This window comes from Paroedura picta, chromosome 6, assembly GCF_049243985.1.
Source record: "Paroedura picta isolate Pp20150507F chromosome 6, Ppicta_v3.0, whole genome shotgun sequence".
Taxonomy (NCBI): Eukaryota; Metazoa; Chordata; class Lepidosauria; order Squamata; family Gekkonidae; genus Paroedura; species Paroedura picta.
In genome coordinates this window covers 50379220-50398913 of record NC_135374.1, presented here as the reverse complement: position 1 = coordinate 50398913, position 19694 = coordinate 50379220, and the positions used below count along the sequence as shown (strand labels likewise).

Here is a 19694-nt window from a genome sequence, read left to right as displayed (position 1 = left end):
CAACTCAGGATATTGCTTAACATCTCACATTATATTGTAAATATAGTTTGTTTCTTACTTATGTAAGGATGGGGTTCCAATCTTCGTCCAGTGGAAAGAGGCATTAACAAATCTAACTGCATGCTCTTCAAGTCCAGAAACAAAACAATAGAAGTTAACAAATGCAGCCTTTTCAGCCCAATTCCCAATAGTTATCAATAAAACTGGAAAGATTAACTATTTTGAAAGCTTACTTCCTGTATAATCTGTGTTGATGTTTTGGGGATCCAAGTCTTCAGAAGACAGAAAATTCTCTAAACGACTCAGAGAAACCTTAGCCTGTAAAATATTTTTGAATACAATGTTTTACAGTGGTCTGTCGCTTTCACATATTTACTCAATCCATCTCCCCAAGGCAAAGCATCTTTATTACACTGAAGAGGCCTAGGCATAAAATAATCCACCTCCCCTCACCTACATATGCTTGTTTTACCTTAAATATAAGAACATTATCCACCCCCTCCACTGCCTGCTTTATATTTGATTGGGGAAGGACTATTTTTCAGGAAACACTCTGTCTTTGTGACCCCGAAAGCACCCACCATGGGAGGGTGGGATTTGTTAAGAGAAAGTTGCTGAATGCTAAGCATCTCTTCAGCCTCTTCAACCTTTCAGTATGTTCTCTGTGCCAGCACAAGTCTGCAGCCTACAGTTCTGTGTGCCCCACCTATTCTACGATAGGCATACCTCTGGGACCAGCTTCAGGAAGCTGCTTGAGAGCTGACTGGCTAACAGTCTGTGCTTGGCCCAACTGCTCCAAATCATCCTTACCCCCCCCCCCACACACACACTTCTACCCAGACACAAATGGCCTTCCGGCCTATAGCCGGAAAGCTGTCTTTTGTTCTTCCCCACATTATCCTCAAAGCAGGTTCAAATCCCTGATTTTGCCCAATATACTTCAAAACAAAGTAAGATATGAAAATTTGCATAGTATTCAAGATTGCCAAGCCTTTTCTTTTGCCAGCCTGATTTATAGTTACCTGAGCTATGGCAGAAATCACCGTAGGCAAGTCAAACAAAGGAAGTCGTAAAATATTAAACAACGAGATAGAGGTAAAAACTTTGGCAGCAGTTAAAACGTTTTTTTCATCCAACAGAAAATAGACTCCAAAGGTAGCCAAAGAAACCTAAGAGGAAAAAAAACAAGCAAAGGACTGGTTTGTTCCCCTTCATCTCATAGACTTTTAGTAGTACTAACCTGAAATGAGCTTATCTATGTCCCTATCAACCACATTACTAACACTAAAACAAAACAGCTGTTCAAAACAAGATTTTGTGGTAGAATAACTTCATGGCTGGCTCTGCAATTAAGTGAGACAGTGATACTAGGTAACACATTCTTTTGGAGGCATGGGAAGCAGCTTCGACCTTGTCCTCTCTTACACTCTTGATCGTCTAAGAAGAAGAGTTCAGTTTTTGTACCCCTTTCTGCGACCTGAAGGAGTCTCAAAGCAACTTACAAACACCTACCCATCCTCTCAAAGCGGCTTTCAAACACCTACCCTTCCCCTCACCATAACAGACACCGTGTGAGGTAGGTAAGGCTTGAGAGAACACGGAGAGAACTGTGACTGGCCTAAGGTCACCTAGCTGACTACATTTGGAGGAATGTGGGAATAAAACCCAGTTCTCCAGCTTAGAGGCTGCCCCTCTTAGCCGCTATACCAGACTGGCTCTCTAAATCTAATATGCTTTCCCATGTTCTCATATGTCTTTAGCACAGCATGGCAAGAGGTTTGTCTCCAGTGGGGCTTCCTGGGCTCACAAGAGAAAAAAAGAGATCCCACTGAGCACGCAAAGCTTCTTAATGCTGTGTTTAAAGGTGTCTGAGAATGACATGCAACAACTCCTGAGTGGTGTGTGGGGCTGCAGAGGAGAGGGAAAAGGTTTCTGTCCAAGGATATCCTCAGGCTGCACCCTTCCTTTCTTGATCTGCTATAAAATTAGGTAAAGTAGAGGGACCTTTCATTTAAGTTTAATTAACTAAGCTTAATTAATTTAAGTCTAATTAAGTTTAATTAAGAGTTTCGAATTTACAGAAAAAAAGATGAGTTTGCAAGTGATACATGTCTCGGCTCCATTTGCAATGATAAAGCAAAGAATTCTGGTTGATCTGCAGCTGAAGCCATCATGTACAATTTGGCAGTACTGTTGTGCTGAAACTGGACATGTTTTAAATGTTACAAATTTCAGCCTACAGTACATTAGAATAAAATGCAATACAGCTAACCTTCTAATAAATTTTGTTTTCCTCCCACCCCCCAAAAAAACTCCACGCAGCCAATCTTCATTCTTTGCTCTCCTCACCTAAAACATCTTTCCATATTGCTAGAACTGAAATCCCAAGTATTGTGGATAACTCATCTACTCTGGACCCTTTTCAATTTATCTTCAGCCATGGATATAGGACAGCCCTGCTGGCCTTAGTTGATGAACTCCATCTAACTGTAGACAGGGGCATTCCTCTTTATTGATCCTCTTGGATTTATTTGCAGCCTTTGATACAGTAGACCATACTATCTTATTGCAGAAGTAGATTTCAGGGGATATGCATTAGACTGATTAAAATCATTCCTCATAGACTGGATTCAAAGAATTATCATTAGAGACCAGTTATCGTCTGTGTAGAAGAACCACTACCCTTTGGGGTTCAAAAAGGCACCTTCGTATCCCCCATGCTCTTCTATCTCTATTCAATACCCACAGGATAAATCATTCATCATTTGAAGGTTGCTGACTCTATAGCTCCTTATCCAAATCTCCTGGTGACACAGCAGGGGCCCTGAATAGCTTCTTGGCTGTTATGGTTAAATGGCCAAGAATGACAAATTTGAAACTAAATCCTGGAAAGACACAAATGCTGGTTGAGAAGGCAGAGATATTGAAGGACATGGTATTCCCCACACTTTTGATGGGGCTCAGATGATCCTTGCTGACTCAGTCAAGAACCTAAGAGTTACATGGGATCCAACATGACTGTTGAAGAAGCAAGTTGATGCCAGTGTAAAAAACACTTTCTTCACTGCCTGCTCATCTACTATCAGGCTCAGATTGAAGTACTGGCTATCACATACAAAGACTTTCGCGGCCATAGTCCCTCATGTCTGCAGGACTCCTTCTCCTATTATTTTTATTTCTTTATGTACCACCCCTCTTGAGCCAGTTGTCTTGTATGCTCCACCAAAACAGCTTTCAAACATCTTCTATAGGTGCCATCCTGCTAATGGACAAAATCAACAAATGCCTGTACAGCAATATTCTCTGTTGTGACCCAGCCTTATGGAAAGGCCTGCCTGGTATGGGCAGAAAGGCTCCCACTGTCCTAATGAATTATTAAGGAGGCATTTATTACAAAGGTAATAAAGATGTACTGTAACAGAATGGTTCAGAGATAGGGACTATGGACAATACTAACAGGCATTGTCTGTTATGTGATCCTATTATGCATACTTTAATGTGTCATCCTATGCTTTGTTTCAACTTATGCTTTGTTTCAGCTGTTTCTGATTTCTGCATTCCATGTCCTAGAGCAATGCTTATTACATGTCCCTTTCTTTGGATTGCATTGATTTACATGGTCTAATATGCCTTGAAGAAAGCAGACTATAAATAAATAAATAAATAAATACATACATACATACATATATATATATACATATATACATACATACATACATACATATTTGGTGTTTATTCTAATTTTACAATTTAGTTTACTAGGTGGTATGTGTTTTGTTTAGAAAACACAAGCCAAGGTATGTATAGTCAATTCCCCACACTGGCAAAGTTATCCTTTATCCTTTAATACTAGGTTATCCTTTATTCAGTGCAGAGTAGGACCCACTGTACTACAGAATCTTATCATGTTCACACACGCACCAGGAATGGAATACATGTCAGTGTCAGCATAGAAAATGTTGTGAGGTATCCAGATGATCTCAAAACAGATATTTCACTTTCACGAATGTTCATAATTTTTTTCTGATATGAAGGTTCCCATGCATACAGCTTTAGAATCTAAACAGGAAGTAAGACAAAGTGTCAAATATAACCTTTTGTACAACACTTGAAGATGCTTGTTTTAAGCATTTGTACTGTTGTACTATTTCTAAATATAACTATATCCCAATGGCTGGCTGTGGTCAGAAATTGTTCAACAATTCCTCTCAAGAACCGAAAGAACCTTCTTCTTGCGCTCTCTGTGGCCCCTGCCATTTCTCCATGTTCCATCATGGCTGGGACCTTTGTCTTCTGGCCTCTGATCCAGCAGCCTTCCATCCCCTAGCAAGTCAAAAGGCTTCACAAAACTCACATTTGCAACCTGCTAGTTCAACCACTACTGCAATATGTGGCTGTTTCAGGACATGGATTTTCATTCTGGTCGGCTACTCAAGGGAACAGACTGCATACTCTGGCTATGACACAAAGAGTTCCTTAAGGTGCCCCAAAGCGCTTGGCTGTAATTAATGAGTTTTGTGATTTAAAAAAACTAAATTAAAGCACAAAACTAAAACAGCAGATTCTCATACCATGCAACAAACAAGCCTTAAAGACTCCTTAGTTGCAAAAGCCATGTCATGTGGCATAGGGGAAATTGCTGCTTAAGAAACATAAGCCTTGGGAGCACAGAACAAGTTGCGTGGTTTCTTTTGATCCTGGGCATCACTGAATCACAGCCAATCTTTCTAACTACATGGGAGTTTCTGGCCTTCTGTGAATATATATTAAACAGTTTTATGCTTATTATCACTGGTCTGGCTCAGATGTAATGCCAAACCAAGCTTCAGCACCATGTGAAAAACATTTGTGCATTTCCTCCATTTGCACACTCGGATCTGATTATTTACTTTCACTTCAGTTGCCATAGTTGCTGTTGTATCTAAACCAGAAAACTATCATTTCCACTTTCCCTAGTGCTCAGAATTGAATAGGATTTAAGAGCATACAATAATTCACACTAAAGTGGAAATAACTTACTGAACTAGGGCACATGATAGGGCGCATAGGCACACAGGATAAAGTTCATTTACATCCGAACCAATACTCTGTGGGTATCTGAGCCCATTTCCAAATGTCCACCCTAGATCCTTCTAGAAAAAGTTTAAATTACCCAGAAAAAGTACAAATACCATGAGATCTAGCAATAATTTCAAAAACTGTTGTTTCTTAAATCCACCCCAAGCTACTCATGCAACAATGACTTTATTGGAACTTATCAAGTTTCCAAAGGTTGGGGGAAGAGCTGGGATTCAGTGGTAGAGAATCTGCTTTACAGGTTCTCTCTCTTACACTTTCAGTCTCTCACAACTCCAGGTAAAATAATCAGGTTATAAGGGACACGGAGGACCTCAGTCTGTGACCCTGGAGAGCCAAAGTCAGCCAGAGGAAATAATACTATCCTTCCGGCATTAGCAGTCTGATTTGGTATAAGATAGCTTCATGTGTTCATTCCCTTTTACAAGAAGACTTGCATAAGGCTTACTGCTTTTCTGGTTACATGCAAGGAGTACCAAAATAGGTCCTCTGATGCTTTATGATTTTAATTTTTTCATGGCTACTATCATTGATGCTGGAGACTTGTTAATGTATTTACCAACATTTTAAAATAGAAGAAGAAGAAGAGTTGGTTCTTATATGCCGCTTTTCTCTACCCGAAGGAGGCTCAAAGTGGCTTACAGTCACCTTCCCTTTCCTCTCCCCACAACAGACACGCTGTGAGGTGGGTGAGGCTGAGAGAGCCCTGATATCACTGCTCAGTCACGACAGTTTTATCAGTGCTGTGGTAAGCCCAAGGTCACCCAGCTGGCTCCATGTGGGTGAGTGCAGAATCGAACCCTGCTTGCCAGATTAGAAGTCCACACTCCTAACCACTACACCAAACTGGCTGTGGTTCCAGGAGGTGTGTGTAAAAATATTTCGTTTAAAGATACTGGGTGGGCTCCAACTAGCTTTTGAACAATAAAAAAGGCTATGTTTGGGATCATGGAAGTTGCACATACAAAAGCCATGTGAGACAGAGGCTGCAGAAAGGATAATTGGGAGAGGCTGGGAGAGACTGCATAAAAAAGCTGACTAGATCTGACCCACTATCTAGATTTGACCAACTGACCAACTGTGGTCTTTCTAAAAATGAAAAGAAAGCAGTAGTGTAAATAGAGTTTAGTCTCATTATGAGAAATGTGCAAGCTGTAGAAGACATCTATGGAAAATACTGTAAGTCCCATATAGCATAAAATGAGATTGGGTTCCTTAGACAAAAAATACTCAGCTATATAATTTTTGAAGAGTGCATATTCTGTCTCTAAATACCTCCTTGAACAACCATAGACATTAATGAGTTATTCATCTTACCTTTATGCCATGCAAGATTTCATTTAAGAGTTTAACTCGTTGATCAGTGTTCTTCGATTGACTTTTCTGGTTAAAAAAGTAAGTTGCATTTTTTAAATCAGAGAACCCAAATATTCCATCACTGATTAATATAATCTCCCACCCAACTTGTTCAAACAATGTCCACTGACTCTTTCTTGCATCCTACCCATGGCACTTCCCTACCAGGAACTCCAACCAGCATTTCTGAGCACGAGGGTCTACAGAAGAACCGGGAAGTGGCAGAGATCCATTCTGCAAGTGAAGCTTCACTCATAGTTCTCTGGAGCAAGATCCCCCCCCCATTTTTTTTAAAAAAACTTCTACAGCCGTTATAAACGAAGACAGGGTTTAGCAATTATCTTTTAATTAAAATGAATTCCTTCCTGTAATGTAGCAACTTGTTACTGAAATTCCTTACCTTGAATTGCTTCACTTTGGCAGCTACATAAACATTTATCGGTACAACCAAAAGCAGCATTCCAACACCTGCTAGAACAGAGGGGCCCAGTTCCTGCCAAAGGAAGATGATGGCCAGCAGAATCTGAAAAGGCGCTGACCATAAGAGGTTGAGATTGACCGTCAGCTCCATAAGCTGCTGGACATCTGATGACATCAAGTTAACTATTTCACCTGTTGTATATTTTTGTCGCGAAGAACTAGACAAATTCAAGGCCTGCACCCAAGGAAGAAAGTGGATAAATTGAATAATTTTCAAGCATACTCTACCACAGCACTGTAGTTTTGATGTGTAACCATTGGAATTACATTACTCTGCTGAAGAAAAATAAAACATAATTCCAATGGCCCCTTAAAGACTAACACAATTTAATCTTGCACGACATACATTTGAGAACATGAAGTCTGACTGATGAAAGTTTAAGGTGCAATCAATTGTGTTAATCTTTAAAGTAAGACTGGATGGACTTACAAATTGTTGGGAAGGATTAATGGGAAATTCTGAAACACACAGACAATGCAACAAATTTGTTCTTTACAGGCGCAGAACTTTATTCATCATTGAATTACGAGAAAGCCTGTGTACACCTAGAAACCCCACCAGATCATCAGCTTGCTATTTTCTGACTTGTTTTGTTTTTAAATTGACTTATATTGTCCATAATAGGAGAAATCAGGCACTGAAACCATCTCAAAAAACTTGCTTAAATTCAGTATTTCATACGGAAACAAACCCTTTAAAACTACCTTCTAATCCAACATGGCCTCAACCAAAAAGCTGAGATTGTCAAATCAAACATGTCCTTAATGAGATGGTATTTTCCAGATGATGTTATTTACATCTGTGCCATGAAAAGCTGCAACTGCCCGTCTCCACGCATGAAGCTTCTATTAAATAGACAGCACAGTTTTTTTCTCCAAGCCTGTTGGCAATCCTATAAAGACACATGCTTTCGTGTCTAATATAAGCATCTGGATCTTAGCCCTTCGTTAAGTCGTAGTATTTCAACTTTTTTCTTTTCCAAATTAATCTGAAATTAGTGTAGTTGTTTTACAACACAAACTGTAATATAGCTCAAATCCTGTAACTGAAATCCATACATAGATTTCTATCCGTGTTAAGATTTCTGTGAATTATGTATTTCAATTAATTTATTTGAAAAGTAGTTGCACTGATTTTAATAAGGAACTGGTGTTTTAAATCAGAGCTTTCAGGAGAGATCCAGAAGTTTCCTGCCTCCCGTTCCCAGTGCAGCCCACTGATCTCTAGGAGACCCTGAGGAATGACTTCTACAGAATTTCAGCACAAAGTTAGGATTGTCGGTGTTAACGGACAATTTAGTCTAGATCCAACTCTTAATCAGGATTAATAGAGGTAGATTTGTATCCATACTAGCCAATAACAGGGCCTGAATACAACAGTGAAAGATCTCACATCTAGTTAAAGACTGTGCTTCATTGTACACACAAACACAACTGATGGATGCAAGAGCTCCATAGTACTGTTGAAAAAGGGTATATAGGGTGAACAGAGAGAAGCAATTACCTTTTTATATAAAAGGCCTACCATTGAGGTCTTAATTTTGACTGCGGTAAGCAAGTTGAGACGTTGGAAAGCCTGTTGGATAAGTGTTTGCAGGACAAGCACAATAAGAAGGGCAACTGCATACCCATAACCATTCCAATACGAGCCAGAATGATGCTCACAGAGATCAATCATTTCTCTGCAAATTAAGAAGAGGATCTTTAAAAACCCACACTAAAGTTTGCTGAATCAATACTCATCCTTTTATGCAAACCATTCGCAAGCAAGCAGGACCCTCTTACCTTGATGCTGCTCGCATAAAGGAAGCATATGCTAATGATATTAAATCAAGCACAGATCTCCGGTTTGCACTAAATCAAATGTCACTTCTATTTCAACTAAATGTTGCCTAGAAATTAAAGCCGGTTTATAATTAAAGGATGGCTTCCAAAATATTTTGTGTGCAGAACAGGCTTGTTCAGACCCTGATCCATTCCATCCCATGCCATCAGGACTCAGGAGACGGACTGCAAAACATACACTCAGTTGCAGCAGCTGCAGTTACAGCACCTTTCTTTTTCTTATTCTTAATGTCTTTTGTCAGCTCAAATAATTTTCAACCCATTATACTAAACTAGAGCCTCAGTCCTCAAATGAACATTTTTCCTGATCTAGGCATGATCTAGGCATCCGTGGACATGTGTTTTACTTAATGTTACTGGTTTATAGTGTACTTATCCCTATGTTCTATGAACCACAATAGGGAGCAGTATATAAATGTAAGAAACAAACAAATACACAGACCATACTGAGATTCAGCAAAGCCTCCCAGCAAGTAAACAGGCCTAGCCTCTGCCCATAACATAGAATCAGAAAGCCACACTGTAATAGAAGAAAACACATGTGTAGCAAGTTGGCTGGAGATGCCAGTACCTATCTGGCATCTAGTGGACACTATGTATATCCTAGCCCCTATAGGCTGCAGAAAGGGACAGCCATAGGCCTATATTTAATAGTTCCATTCACATTCACTGTTGTAGAGAAGCAAGCCAAAGCAATACAGTAACCACCTACATGCTAACCTACTGTTCTTCAAACAATTAACTTACAAGCCTACCTTATTAAGCTGAGCTCAAAATGCCAGCAGTGTACAAGATGAGAACTCCAGGTTGACTCAATATTTCTGATCATATAGATGTCTGATGAGGGGGACTATGACTTGTGCCCTGATACTCTTGTTGGTCTCCAAGGTACTACTATGCTAAAACCTGACTACGGTATTACAGACCAGCATGGCCACCCTCTGGAACTCAATACATCTTAAACATATTGGGATGGCTACCTTCCCTGATGACAGCAGAGCTATCCAAAATTCTGCCTGTAGTTAATGAAAGTTTGAAATGTATTAATTGCAGCAGGCACAATTAGAAAATTACTTCTTATAAATCAAATAGTATCTGATCGCTAAATAGTCATACTACTTAAAGTCAGTAATGCATTAGGTTAAGAGTAATATATCAGTATCCTGAAACACAGGAACTCTGTCACTATAAATATGGACCCTTTGGAAAAATTTATCTTCAACAGCGGGTAGAATCTGTTTCCATGTCTGGTAATCCACAAACTGGCTGCAACGTGGCTGATATTGCATACACTTATCACGAACCAAGAACCTATTAAGTCTTCAGCATGTAAAGCTATTTGTGAAATTTAGCACAAATGCAGCCATATAACAGAAAAACTACATTCAAAGTCTAGAGTACTGGAATATCTATCTTTAAGACTACTGTCAAGCCAAATAAGCATATTTATCATTTATCAACTTACTTCATAATCTGTGGACTCAGAAAAGAGAAAAAATCAGCTGCAACTTTCAGAATAGTAACCTTGATCAATGCAACTTTAAATGTTTGCCACAGTGGTGACAATAGAGATGCTTTCTGTAAAACTCCTTTCCTTGTTACATCTTTATATACAGGCACCTGCATATGAGATAGGAGAAATGTTGCTTTTCATGAATCCACAATAACAAAAAAAATAACCCTAGCTTAAAAGATTCATATATATTGTATATCAAGACATACTGGGGCATTTTAAAATAATTCTGTAAGCTTTTTTCTTTGCACAGCACAAAAACACACAGTCCCACTGACTTCTAGAATATGTCTAAATATAATAAATGTACTAGGAACTGAACAAGAGTTAAGTATAAACTTACGCAGTTACTCCAATTTTTCCACTTACATGCAGAAGCCACTGGGCCAAGACTGGAATAAGTCTGCATAAGGTTGTACTGCATGTCTACTACCAAATCACAAGAGATGTGCATGTAGTGCCAAACACAACACAAAATATATTCATTTAGTATGTTAATACTATGTACATACTAAACACATGATCCTGATGTGGTAAGTATGAGGTTCACTTTGACGGCTTATTTACCTATAACGATTCATTTGTCAAAGCTGATTAATGTTCATTTATTGCTTTGCTACACCAAGGCTTATTTACTTTAACAAATCTATGTGATGCTTAGAATGTACATGCCAATAGGAAGTGAGATAGTGTGTTTTATACCTTTCTCTGGAACTGCCAGATATCCATCTGTGGGTATAGTGTATAAATCTTATCTTAAACAAAAATAAAACACATAACCCATACTTAAATGGGTTAAAAACTGCCCATGTTGAAGACTGATCTTTTCAGATTTTGTTCCAAAGCATTTTAAATGGCACTATGCAAATTTAAAATGCTTCATCTTCTATACAGAAATCACAAAAAAGTACTGTAGCCAGATTCACATTAAAAAAGATGATCTTGCACTGAATTTATTAAGCACCAAATACACCTGAGTACTGCCAGTTTAAAATCACTGCTAGTAGGAAACATGAACATAAAGAAATCCTTCTTGACTTGATCTCTTAAAACTTTAACAATGTAACAGCAGAGATGTCCCAGCCTAAGACCCTAGAAATCTTTGGAGTAATCCACATAGGAGTATATTTCAAATTATATTCTTTCAAACAACCTCTCTAAATTTTATAAATTGCCTTACTGTTCCCCCAAAAGACACTGTGATCAAAAACTCTAAATGCCCCTCTATTGGTTAGAAAAGACCTATGTGATAAGCTCTATCCACACTTGTACAATTTACATGCATCCCCATCACACTTTCACATACACACATGTGGGATCCTCTATATTTAAATGAAAGTTCACGTTGCATTTCATACAAGTGATGGTGAGTAATGGTGCATATTGATAACCACTAGCATGTCATGTGACCTAGTTAGCTGATTTGAACTAAGCATTGAACAATTAGGCTTTGGGGGAAGGTATGGAGGAGGACTGGCTGAGGTATATAATACAGTGGAAATGTGCTATGAAAACTGTCTTAAATTGGTAGACTTTCCAACTCTTCAGCCAACTGAGGAAAGAAATAAAGTATCTGGCTCCCACGGACCTTTGTAGAACCATTGCCAAGGAAGAAGACAAGGTTTTTAGGTAATAAAATTTTGGCATCATCTAAGCATCACCTAACATTGCAACATAAGGATTGGGAGGGGGGGGGAGGCACAGAGCTAAATATGGTTAATGCATGGTCACACGGGAATTCTTCAAGAGATTCGGGGAACAGGGAGAACATATTTTTCCAAAGGCTATCTAAATGTTTAACAACTAAACATGCACATGGTTATCTTTGGGAAAAAATAACCTGCAATTAGTATCACTCAGAATCACCTTTATGTCCTTGGTTGACCTTAAAATTTCCCTTCTCCACTGCTTTTCAAAATCCGGACATACAACGTAGGATGAATCATTTTCATTTAGCTCAAACAGATCTTCTCTTTCCAGTGGTTTCTTGTAGCCCAAAGTTATAACTCTATTAACAGGGGGGAAAATACAAAATAATAGAAAGCCAGAAATACTCTACATACTTGCCTGTGCTGCCACACCCCCGTAGGACAAATAGCACCCCCAAGCCAGTTTCATTCCAGGAAGATGGAAAGTGAGAAGGAAACATTTCAGAATAAGCCCCACAGGGAATTCACAGCAGCTGTCCAAGTCCACATGGTGATCACATATTATTGTAACATCTACTTTGGGCCTTAGGGACTGGGACAATATTATCTGGGTGTAATAATCTTGGGCCAGGGCATAAATAAAACATATAAATGTGTATAGGAACTGAAGCAACTTTGTCCACTTGCCAGTTTCCATAACAGCTGTATTTTTAGTTTCATCTTAAAAATGACCATATGCACCTTTTCAGAACCAACACTGACTGTCCAAAAGTGAAGGATGGAATACCATACAAAAGAGAATAACGACTGTCAAGAAAGAAGAAAAGAGATGGCTCCCAGCCAGCATCCTGAGAGAATAACAGCCTGAGGGAGGATCCAGGGGTAAGAAAACTCTAGAAGTAATGAAGTTGGATCCACCACTTCCATGAATGAAAAAGCAACTTTTACTTTTTGTCCCGCAAAGGGCTGCACCTCTTAAAATACCACTGCTGAGTGATCCTCAAGAACAACATGTTGTATGGTATGGGAAGTTTGCAGTAAGAAATCCCCCCCTTCTTAAACCCACATCTGCAAACCTTTGCTCCACTGACATTTGCAGACTGTCAGAGAACTGAACATGGAATATGAACCTAGCCCCACAAAAGAGATTACTGCCTGAAGAAAGAAGGAGTTAAGGCAGAACACAAGACTCCCAGAAGACAGAAGAAAAAGCAAACAAAGCAGTCAGAGAGTTTGTAAGAAGAGTTTCTGGTCAGACCCAGCACATCTTGTTAGACAGCTAATCATCAAACTAATATGTTGACAACTGAGAGACTAATATTAGAGCTTGCAAGACAGGGTGTTTGTGCAACCCTTTGCATCAGATGGACTTCACTCTCAGACTAACAATAAAGTTCATAGGCACAACAGCTTTCCTTTTTTATAATCTCTAATCATGTGACTTTACTATACAACAGTGAGTAATGGTCATGAGCACCTAACTCAGCTAACAAGATTAAACATTCAATTCATAAGGCAGGATTTTTCCCCAGAGAAGGCTCTTTTGAATCCAAGAGAAATGAAAGCAGGTAGGCATGATTCACTTATTTAAATATTGTCTAACACAAACAACTACCACAATCTAATCTGAGACTCAACACTGGTCAGACATTTTAGCTATAGAGCTGGAAGTGACATTCAGCCAACCTAACATTTTAACAAACTGGTTCGGCCTCACTTGGAGTACTGTGTTCAGTTTTGGGCACCCCAGGTGAAGAGGGATGTTGACAAACTGGAACGTGTCCAGAGGAGGGCAACAAAAATGGTGAGGGGTTTGGAGACCAAGACATATGAAGAAAGTTTGGGGGAGCTTGGTCTGTTTAGCCTAGAGAGGAGACGACTGAGAGGGGATCTGATAACCATCTTCAAGTATTTTAAAGGGTACCATATGGAGGATGTTGCAGAATTGTTCTCTCTTGCCCCATAGGGACAGACCAGAATGAATGGGATGAAATTAATTAAAAAGAAATTCCATCTAAGCATCTGGAAGAAATTCCTGGCAGTTAGAGCAGTTTCTCAGTGGAACAGGCTTCCTTGGGAGGTGGTAGGTTCTCCATCTTTGGAAATTTTTAAACAGAGGCTAGATAGCCTTCTGACGGAGAGGGTGATTCTGTGAAGGCAAAGGGGTGGCAGGTTACAGTAGACGAGCGATTGGGATGTGAGTGTCCTGCATAGTACAGGGGTTTGGACTAGATGACCCATGAAGTCCCTTCCAATTCTATGATTCTATGAAAGGGTATGGATTATGACAATTATTCTTCTGTTATATGTTCAGTCTAGCAATACTAATGGAGAGGGAGATATATTTTCTGCTTTTATATAGAAGGCACTCTCTATATTTTCTTTTCTTTTACAGGCTGATCAACCACCATTTAGATACGGAGGGAAAGATGTTATGTCAAGGGGTACTGAGCGACTTGTTTCTACTGCTAGTAATTTATCCAAAATTCCAGCCCTAGAACATTAGATGGAAGCATTTTTGATATACAAAAAAATTATAAATCAAGGATTAAAGCAATCATCTGCCTTTTCAGCTTCAGGTTGAACACAAGACGGCTAATATCTGCTGTGGATTTTAAAACATCATATGTAGGCATTTGTACCTGCTGTACCAGGAATAAGTTATCTTGCTTAAAAAGGAAGCATTTCCTTCTGGGCTGCATTCCTGAAGAAAAAGATAAACAGAAAAAAATCTAGATTAGAAACTAGCTCTACTTCTCCAGTATTTAACAATTAAATAAACAAAATATGAAATAAACCAAAGTCCACAATCTTGTTATCATATTCAAGTTAAGTGAGATATATAGATTTGCATGTTATTTAAATATTGATGCTACCGTAAATATTGATGCTACAAGAACATAGATTTCCACATCCTATTTTCTCAGCTACATATAAACAAACATGAATGCATACATAACTGCAGAACTAAAAACTAACAAGGCACTGCAATGCCACTGCAATCCAACAAAGTATTCCAGTCAAGAGATCTTGGGATCACAGTAGATAAATCAGAGGTCTCCAACATTTCTTGAGGACTACCAAGTATTCTTATAGAGTGATAGGAGCCAGTGGGACTTTTGCCCATCGAGGCCTCTGACTGTTCAGGTTTTTAAAAACTGTTTCTTCAACAGCTGCCACGAAAGCAAAACAATATTCACTATCTGACTGAAGGAAACCTGTGAATTTGCAAGAAATTATTTTTCAGTAATATGTGGGCTTTAAAAGACATCCTGTTAATCAGAGTTTCTGCTGAAACATTGAAGAGTAACAATTAGATTTTTTTGCATAAACTGACTCCCTGATATTTGGATGCTGGTTCTGCCTCCAGGGGCATACATTTTGTGGTTGCTACCACCACCATATATCAGAACTTCAAAAGTGCCCAGTGGGCCCCTTGAGATAAACCAAGCCCCTTGAGATAAACCAAATTTTATGTTTGGAAAGACTAGCAAAGGAATAGAAAATACAGCTGCCAGGATTGTAATGCCCTTGCATTAACTATTGTTACAGCCATGTTTAGAGGGCCATGAACAGTTGTATTTTTGAAACCTCAAGATTAATTCATAGAGTTAACAGTAAAATGCAGCTAGAAAGGTCAAGGATTGTGATCACTTTTTACAAGGTTACAAGATGCAATATTTTTAGTTTGGAAAAAAAGACAGAAAGGAGGGGGGATCATATAAAGTTTTATAAAGTTATGAACAATGCAGAGCCAGTGCATAAAACAATTGTCCCCATGCATAACATCAGAATCTTTATTCATGAAATGGACTGGCATTTGACTTAAAAGAAACTTCTTTATACAAAATATATTATGGCATTCGCCCGGTGAAACCCAATGGCTGGACAAAAAGAGTTGGACAAATTCATGGAGAAAGGCTGATATAACAGTGCTGCTTTTACGTTCTCATGCCTACTGGAACGATACCATCTTCTCTTGCTTCCATATAAGGGGTTTAGCCAACTAAAATAATTTTCATTTATTAATTTTTATGATCAATTTGGATGTGCACGATAGTAATCAGAACTGTTCAATTACTGCTAGAACTCAAATGGATGACTGAAGCAAGCATGATCTAGTTTTTAGTATATTACTGGAATTTAAAAAGGCAAGTAAAAACATACCAGCCATTTGGAAGCATCCTGATAAGAGATTATTTTCCACAAGTAGTTGATGGCTTCTGGAAATCTGTAAGGTACTGATGTGCTAAATCTCCTGATTCTTCAGGTGTCTCTTTTTCTGTACTGCTATTTATCTTTCTTTCCAAGAACCAGAGAAGACCTTCATTTAAACACTCTATCCCTTTTTGTTCTCCGCCCTTTTGGCATTCCGCTTCTACCCCAACATACATTTACGCTTTGAAAGCGAACAAATTTGGTGTGAAGGATTTTTAAAAGTACATGGATTAAAGACAACACTGGTCACATAGTGAACAGACTGCCATGAACACCTAAGCATTCTCCTCTCTCAGCTATTTACAGTGCCCCATCTGCAAAGCATTTTCTAATGGGACTGACACAATGGGATGCTCATCCCCATTCCAGTTGCCACAGTAGAGTGCCCTCACCTTTATTCTCTGAAACTTACGCCAAAGAAAGTATTGCAAATACCTCAGGGCTTTATCATACCAGGAACTTTATTGTTCCCACAAAAATCTTGTGTGAAGATGCCCACAATTGTGCAAGTCCCAAAGTTGTGCAACTACCAGGGAGATAAAACTATGACTAAAAAGTAATTTATTCCCTCGAACATTTTGTGCATGTGAATGCCCTGAGTGCAATATTCAATTCTGAAAACTTTTTTCAAAATACACTGGGCATTTCAACATTTCAAAACAGTAGGCAGAGAAAGCACTTCCAACTCACACAAGGGGAAAGGTATGCCTCTTCATGATGCAATTATCCCCCCCCCCCCAATCCCATCAGGAATAGCTTGAGGGAGGACACAGGGAGTTGGACCAGTAGCTTTTGGGAGAAAAATAGGAAGGCTCATTCCATAGTTTGTCAGATGTAAGCCAATTTCTGTAATTTACAGAAGCTGCAACAGAAAAAAACTGGCTCCACTCTCATTATAGATAAAAACAAATTTTAATGGTAGCACCCTGTCGTTGGCCTTTCAGAGGAATTTGTTGGTCAGTGCGTGAGACAATGCTGGACAAGATGGACCGCTAATCTGATCTAGCAGGGCTCTTCTTATGTCCTTACATTCAAATTAAAGTCATGTGTTCTAACAAAGTTTACTTTTAGAATGTGTAAAGCACTTTCCAACTTTAGAGCAGCACCTTCCCCACTATTTCTGAATATCATGTTCCTGGCACGCCTTCTGAGAGATCACATAATTCCACTGTCTCTTGGCATCAGAATAACTGAATAATACAAAGCAAAATTACACCTTCTGTGAAGATTTATTACAAATCTATTTATTTGTTTAGGATATTACTAGGCTAATCCTTTCAAACATCATCATATTCTAAAATGTAAAACATCATATAAGAACAAGCCATTAAAAACAAAGGGGTAGTCAGAGACCAAACAGGCAACCTCGGTAGGAACTGAACCTTCAGTATTTGTGAGTCAATAGCAGCTTTTGCAAGATAGAGTTCAAGAATTGAAGAGGCACAATACATATTCCAGTTTAAAAATGCTGTTCATTTTCTTTCTAGTTTTGCTAGTGACATTCATAAAATCACATTAAACACTGATGCCATGTGTGAAAATGGTAACCGAATGTCTGATCCGTGCAAAATGTATCCCCCTTACCTTAGACTAAGGGCTGGACTTGAAGCCCTGAGTCCCACCACCAACATTAAATAAGAAATTAACTTCCAATAATAAAAACTCTCTCTTTATGGTTAAGAGGGTTTGCGTGTTTTTTGGTGGAAAAGGATAACAAAGATTTTAGAAAGTATACACACACTAACTAGGAAGGTTCTTGAAAAATGTTGCCCAGACATGTCTACACTTGTTAGGCCAGAGGTCCAAACCAATCAAGATCTGTGTTTGCCCGTTTCAGCAGCAAGATTTCCCCAAAGTTCCACCTGGCATGAAACTAGTCGTGCGGTCCGAATTAATAAAACTGCTCATCTCGTTTAATCTCCTTTTCTCTGGGGACAGGAAATAGGTTTAGCACATTTCAGCCTCACTCAAGCATCGTACATGAAACAAAGCCAGAATGCCTCTGAACGTGCACAGAGTGCAGTTAGGTCTCTGACTCAGAGACGGCGGCTACCCAGTCAGCGTTCAATCTGTTCGCGTGGAGCTGTTGAAAAGTAACTTCTGGGCAGTTGACTTTTTAGAAAATGCCATGCATCTTTCATCTCTGAGCATTTCAGATTCCCTGCCCAACTTGTCATGGGAGAAAGCAGCTTCCCGCCAACAATGCAAAACCCGGAGCAAATCGCCGTGCAAATTACCTTTCGGCTGAAAGGTCGCAGGCTCTGATACAGCGCTTCCTTCCTTCCCGGCAACGGACCCAACATATCTGTTTAATTCCTTGGAGAAAACCGGAATAGCCCCGCTGATTCCGGCTCAAGCACTGACCTGCAAGCGGAGGTGGCATCAACAGACTGAGCGCCTCTGATTGAAGGCTAAGGCCAGCCAATCCAGCGCCCATCTGCAGATCGGGGCGGGTCTCCTGGGGCCAGTGTCAACAACACAGCTAGCATGGCCAGATGGCGGTGAGAAGGGAAATCGGGTGCATATTCGAAACAGGAGCACACCCTCTAATTGAACGGTATATTATTTTGACCATGCTTTAAAAAGACAAAAAATCACGTTTGAGGTGAGCAGGGATGTCACTGAAAGAGCCTGAGGGGTAGGTCAGACTAAAATCTGGTTTTGCCCGATTAATCCTACAACCAAAACATTCTTCCCCTTGAATTGTTGTGATGTGATGTGAACTGCACTCAGTAATTATAATTCCTTTATTTCTGGATGGGCAATTTTTACAAGTGGGGATGAAAAAAATATATACACTCATCCCAGGAACATTGTTTCCCAATGGTGTAGCACATGTTGGAACCCGTAGTTGAAGAAGCTACACAGAAGGTTTCTACATCCTTCCCTCCAGGTTACCAGCCATACACATGCTGAGCTTGCTATCTGTTCTGGTTTCCCATGTAAAACAATATAGGAGCACAGCCTTCTTATATAGTACAGCCTACCTAGATCAGAGGGGTTCATGTCAGAAGCCCTTTGCTAGCACCACACAAACATGGTCACACAGGGTAGTAATGACCATGTGATTTTGAAATGTATAGTCTTGGGAAAGAGAAAACCTGTAACTGGTCAAACACATAAGCTTGACTACAGGAAAGCTAATTTTAACAAACTTTATGCTGGGTAGAATCCAATCACCAGAAAAATTCAAGGAGATCAAGAGGGATGGGAATTTCTTAAAAGTGAAATACTGAAGGCACAATCACAAACAATTCTCTTAAGAAAAATGGGAGGAGCCTAAAGAAGCCAGGGTGGTTCCATAAACAGATTTCAAAAGATCTGAGTAATAAAGAAGACTTATTTAGAAATGGGAGGGAGGGGCTTATTTCCAAGGATGAATATAAACAAATAACCCATGCTCATAGGGAGAGAAAAGCTAAAGCTCAATATGAGCTTTGTCTAAGAAATGTTAAATGCAATTTAGTTATGTTCAAAGAAAGAAAAAAAGTAAGGACCTGGTAGGACTGGTGACAAGAAAGTGACATTGTAACAGGTGACAAAGAGCTTCTGATAAG

At 39.3% G+C, this 19694-nt stretch overlaps 1 protein-coding gene across 1 annotated transcript in view; it reads right to left on the bottom strand.

Moving 5' to 3' along the window:
• Positions 1–18527, bottom strand: part of LOC143839827 (multidrug resistance-associated protein 1-like) — a 46389-nt gene extending 27862 nt beyond the window's left edge. Inside the window, exons 1-11 of the mRNA XM_077342404.1 lie at positions 18375–18527; positions 14562–14623; positions 12137–12278; positions 10223–10377; positions 8417–8594; positions 6833–7087; positions 6394–6459; positions 3922–4059; positions 1023–1169; positions 234–318; positions 59–125 (exon numbers count right to left, since the gene is read on the bottom strand). Coding sequence (XP_077198519.1) covers positions 59–125; positions 234–318; positions 1023–1169; positions 3922–4059; positions 6394–6459; positions 6833–7087; positions 8417–8594; positions 10223–10377; positions 12137–12278; positions 14562–14623; positions 18375–18440 — 1361 coding nt within the window. The 5' untranslated portion in view covers positions 18441–18527. The remainder of the gene's footprint in view (positions 1–58; positions 126–233; positions 319–1022; positions 1170–3921; positions 4060–6393; positions 6460–6832; positions 7088–8416; positions 8595–10222; positions 10378–12136; positions 12279–14561; positions 14624–18374) is intronic.
• Between the last annotated feature and the right edge of the window lie 1167 nt (positions 18528–19694).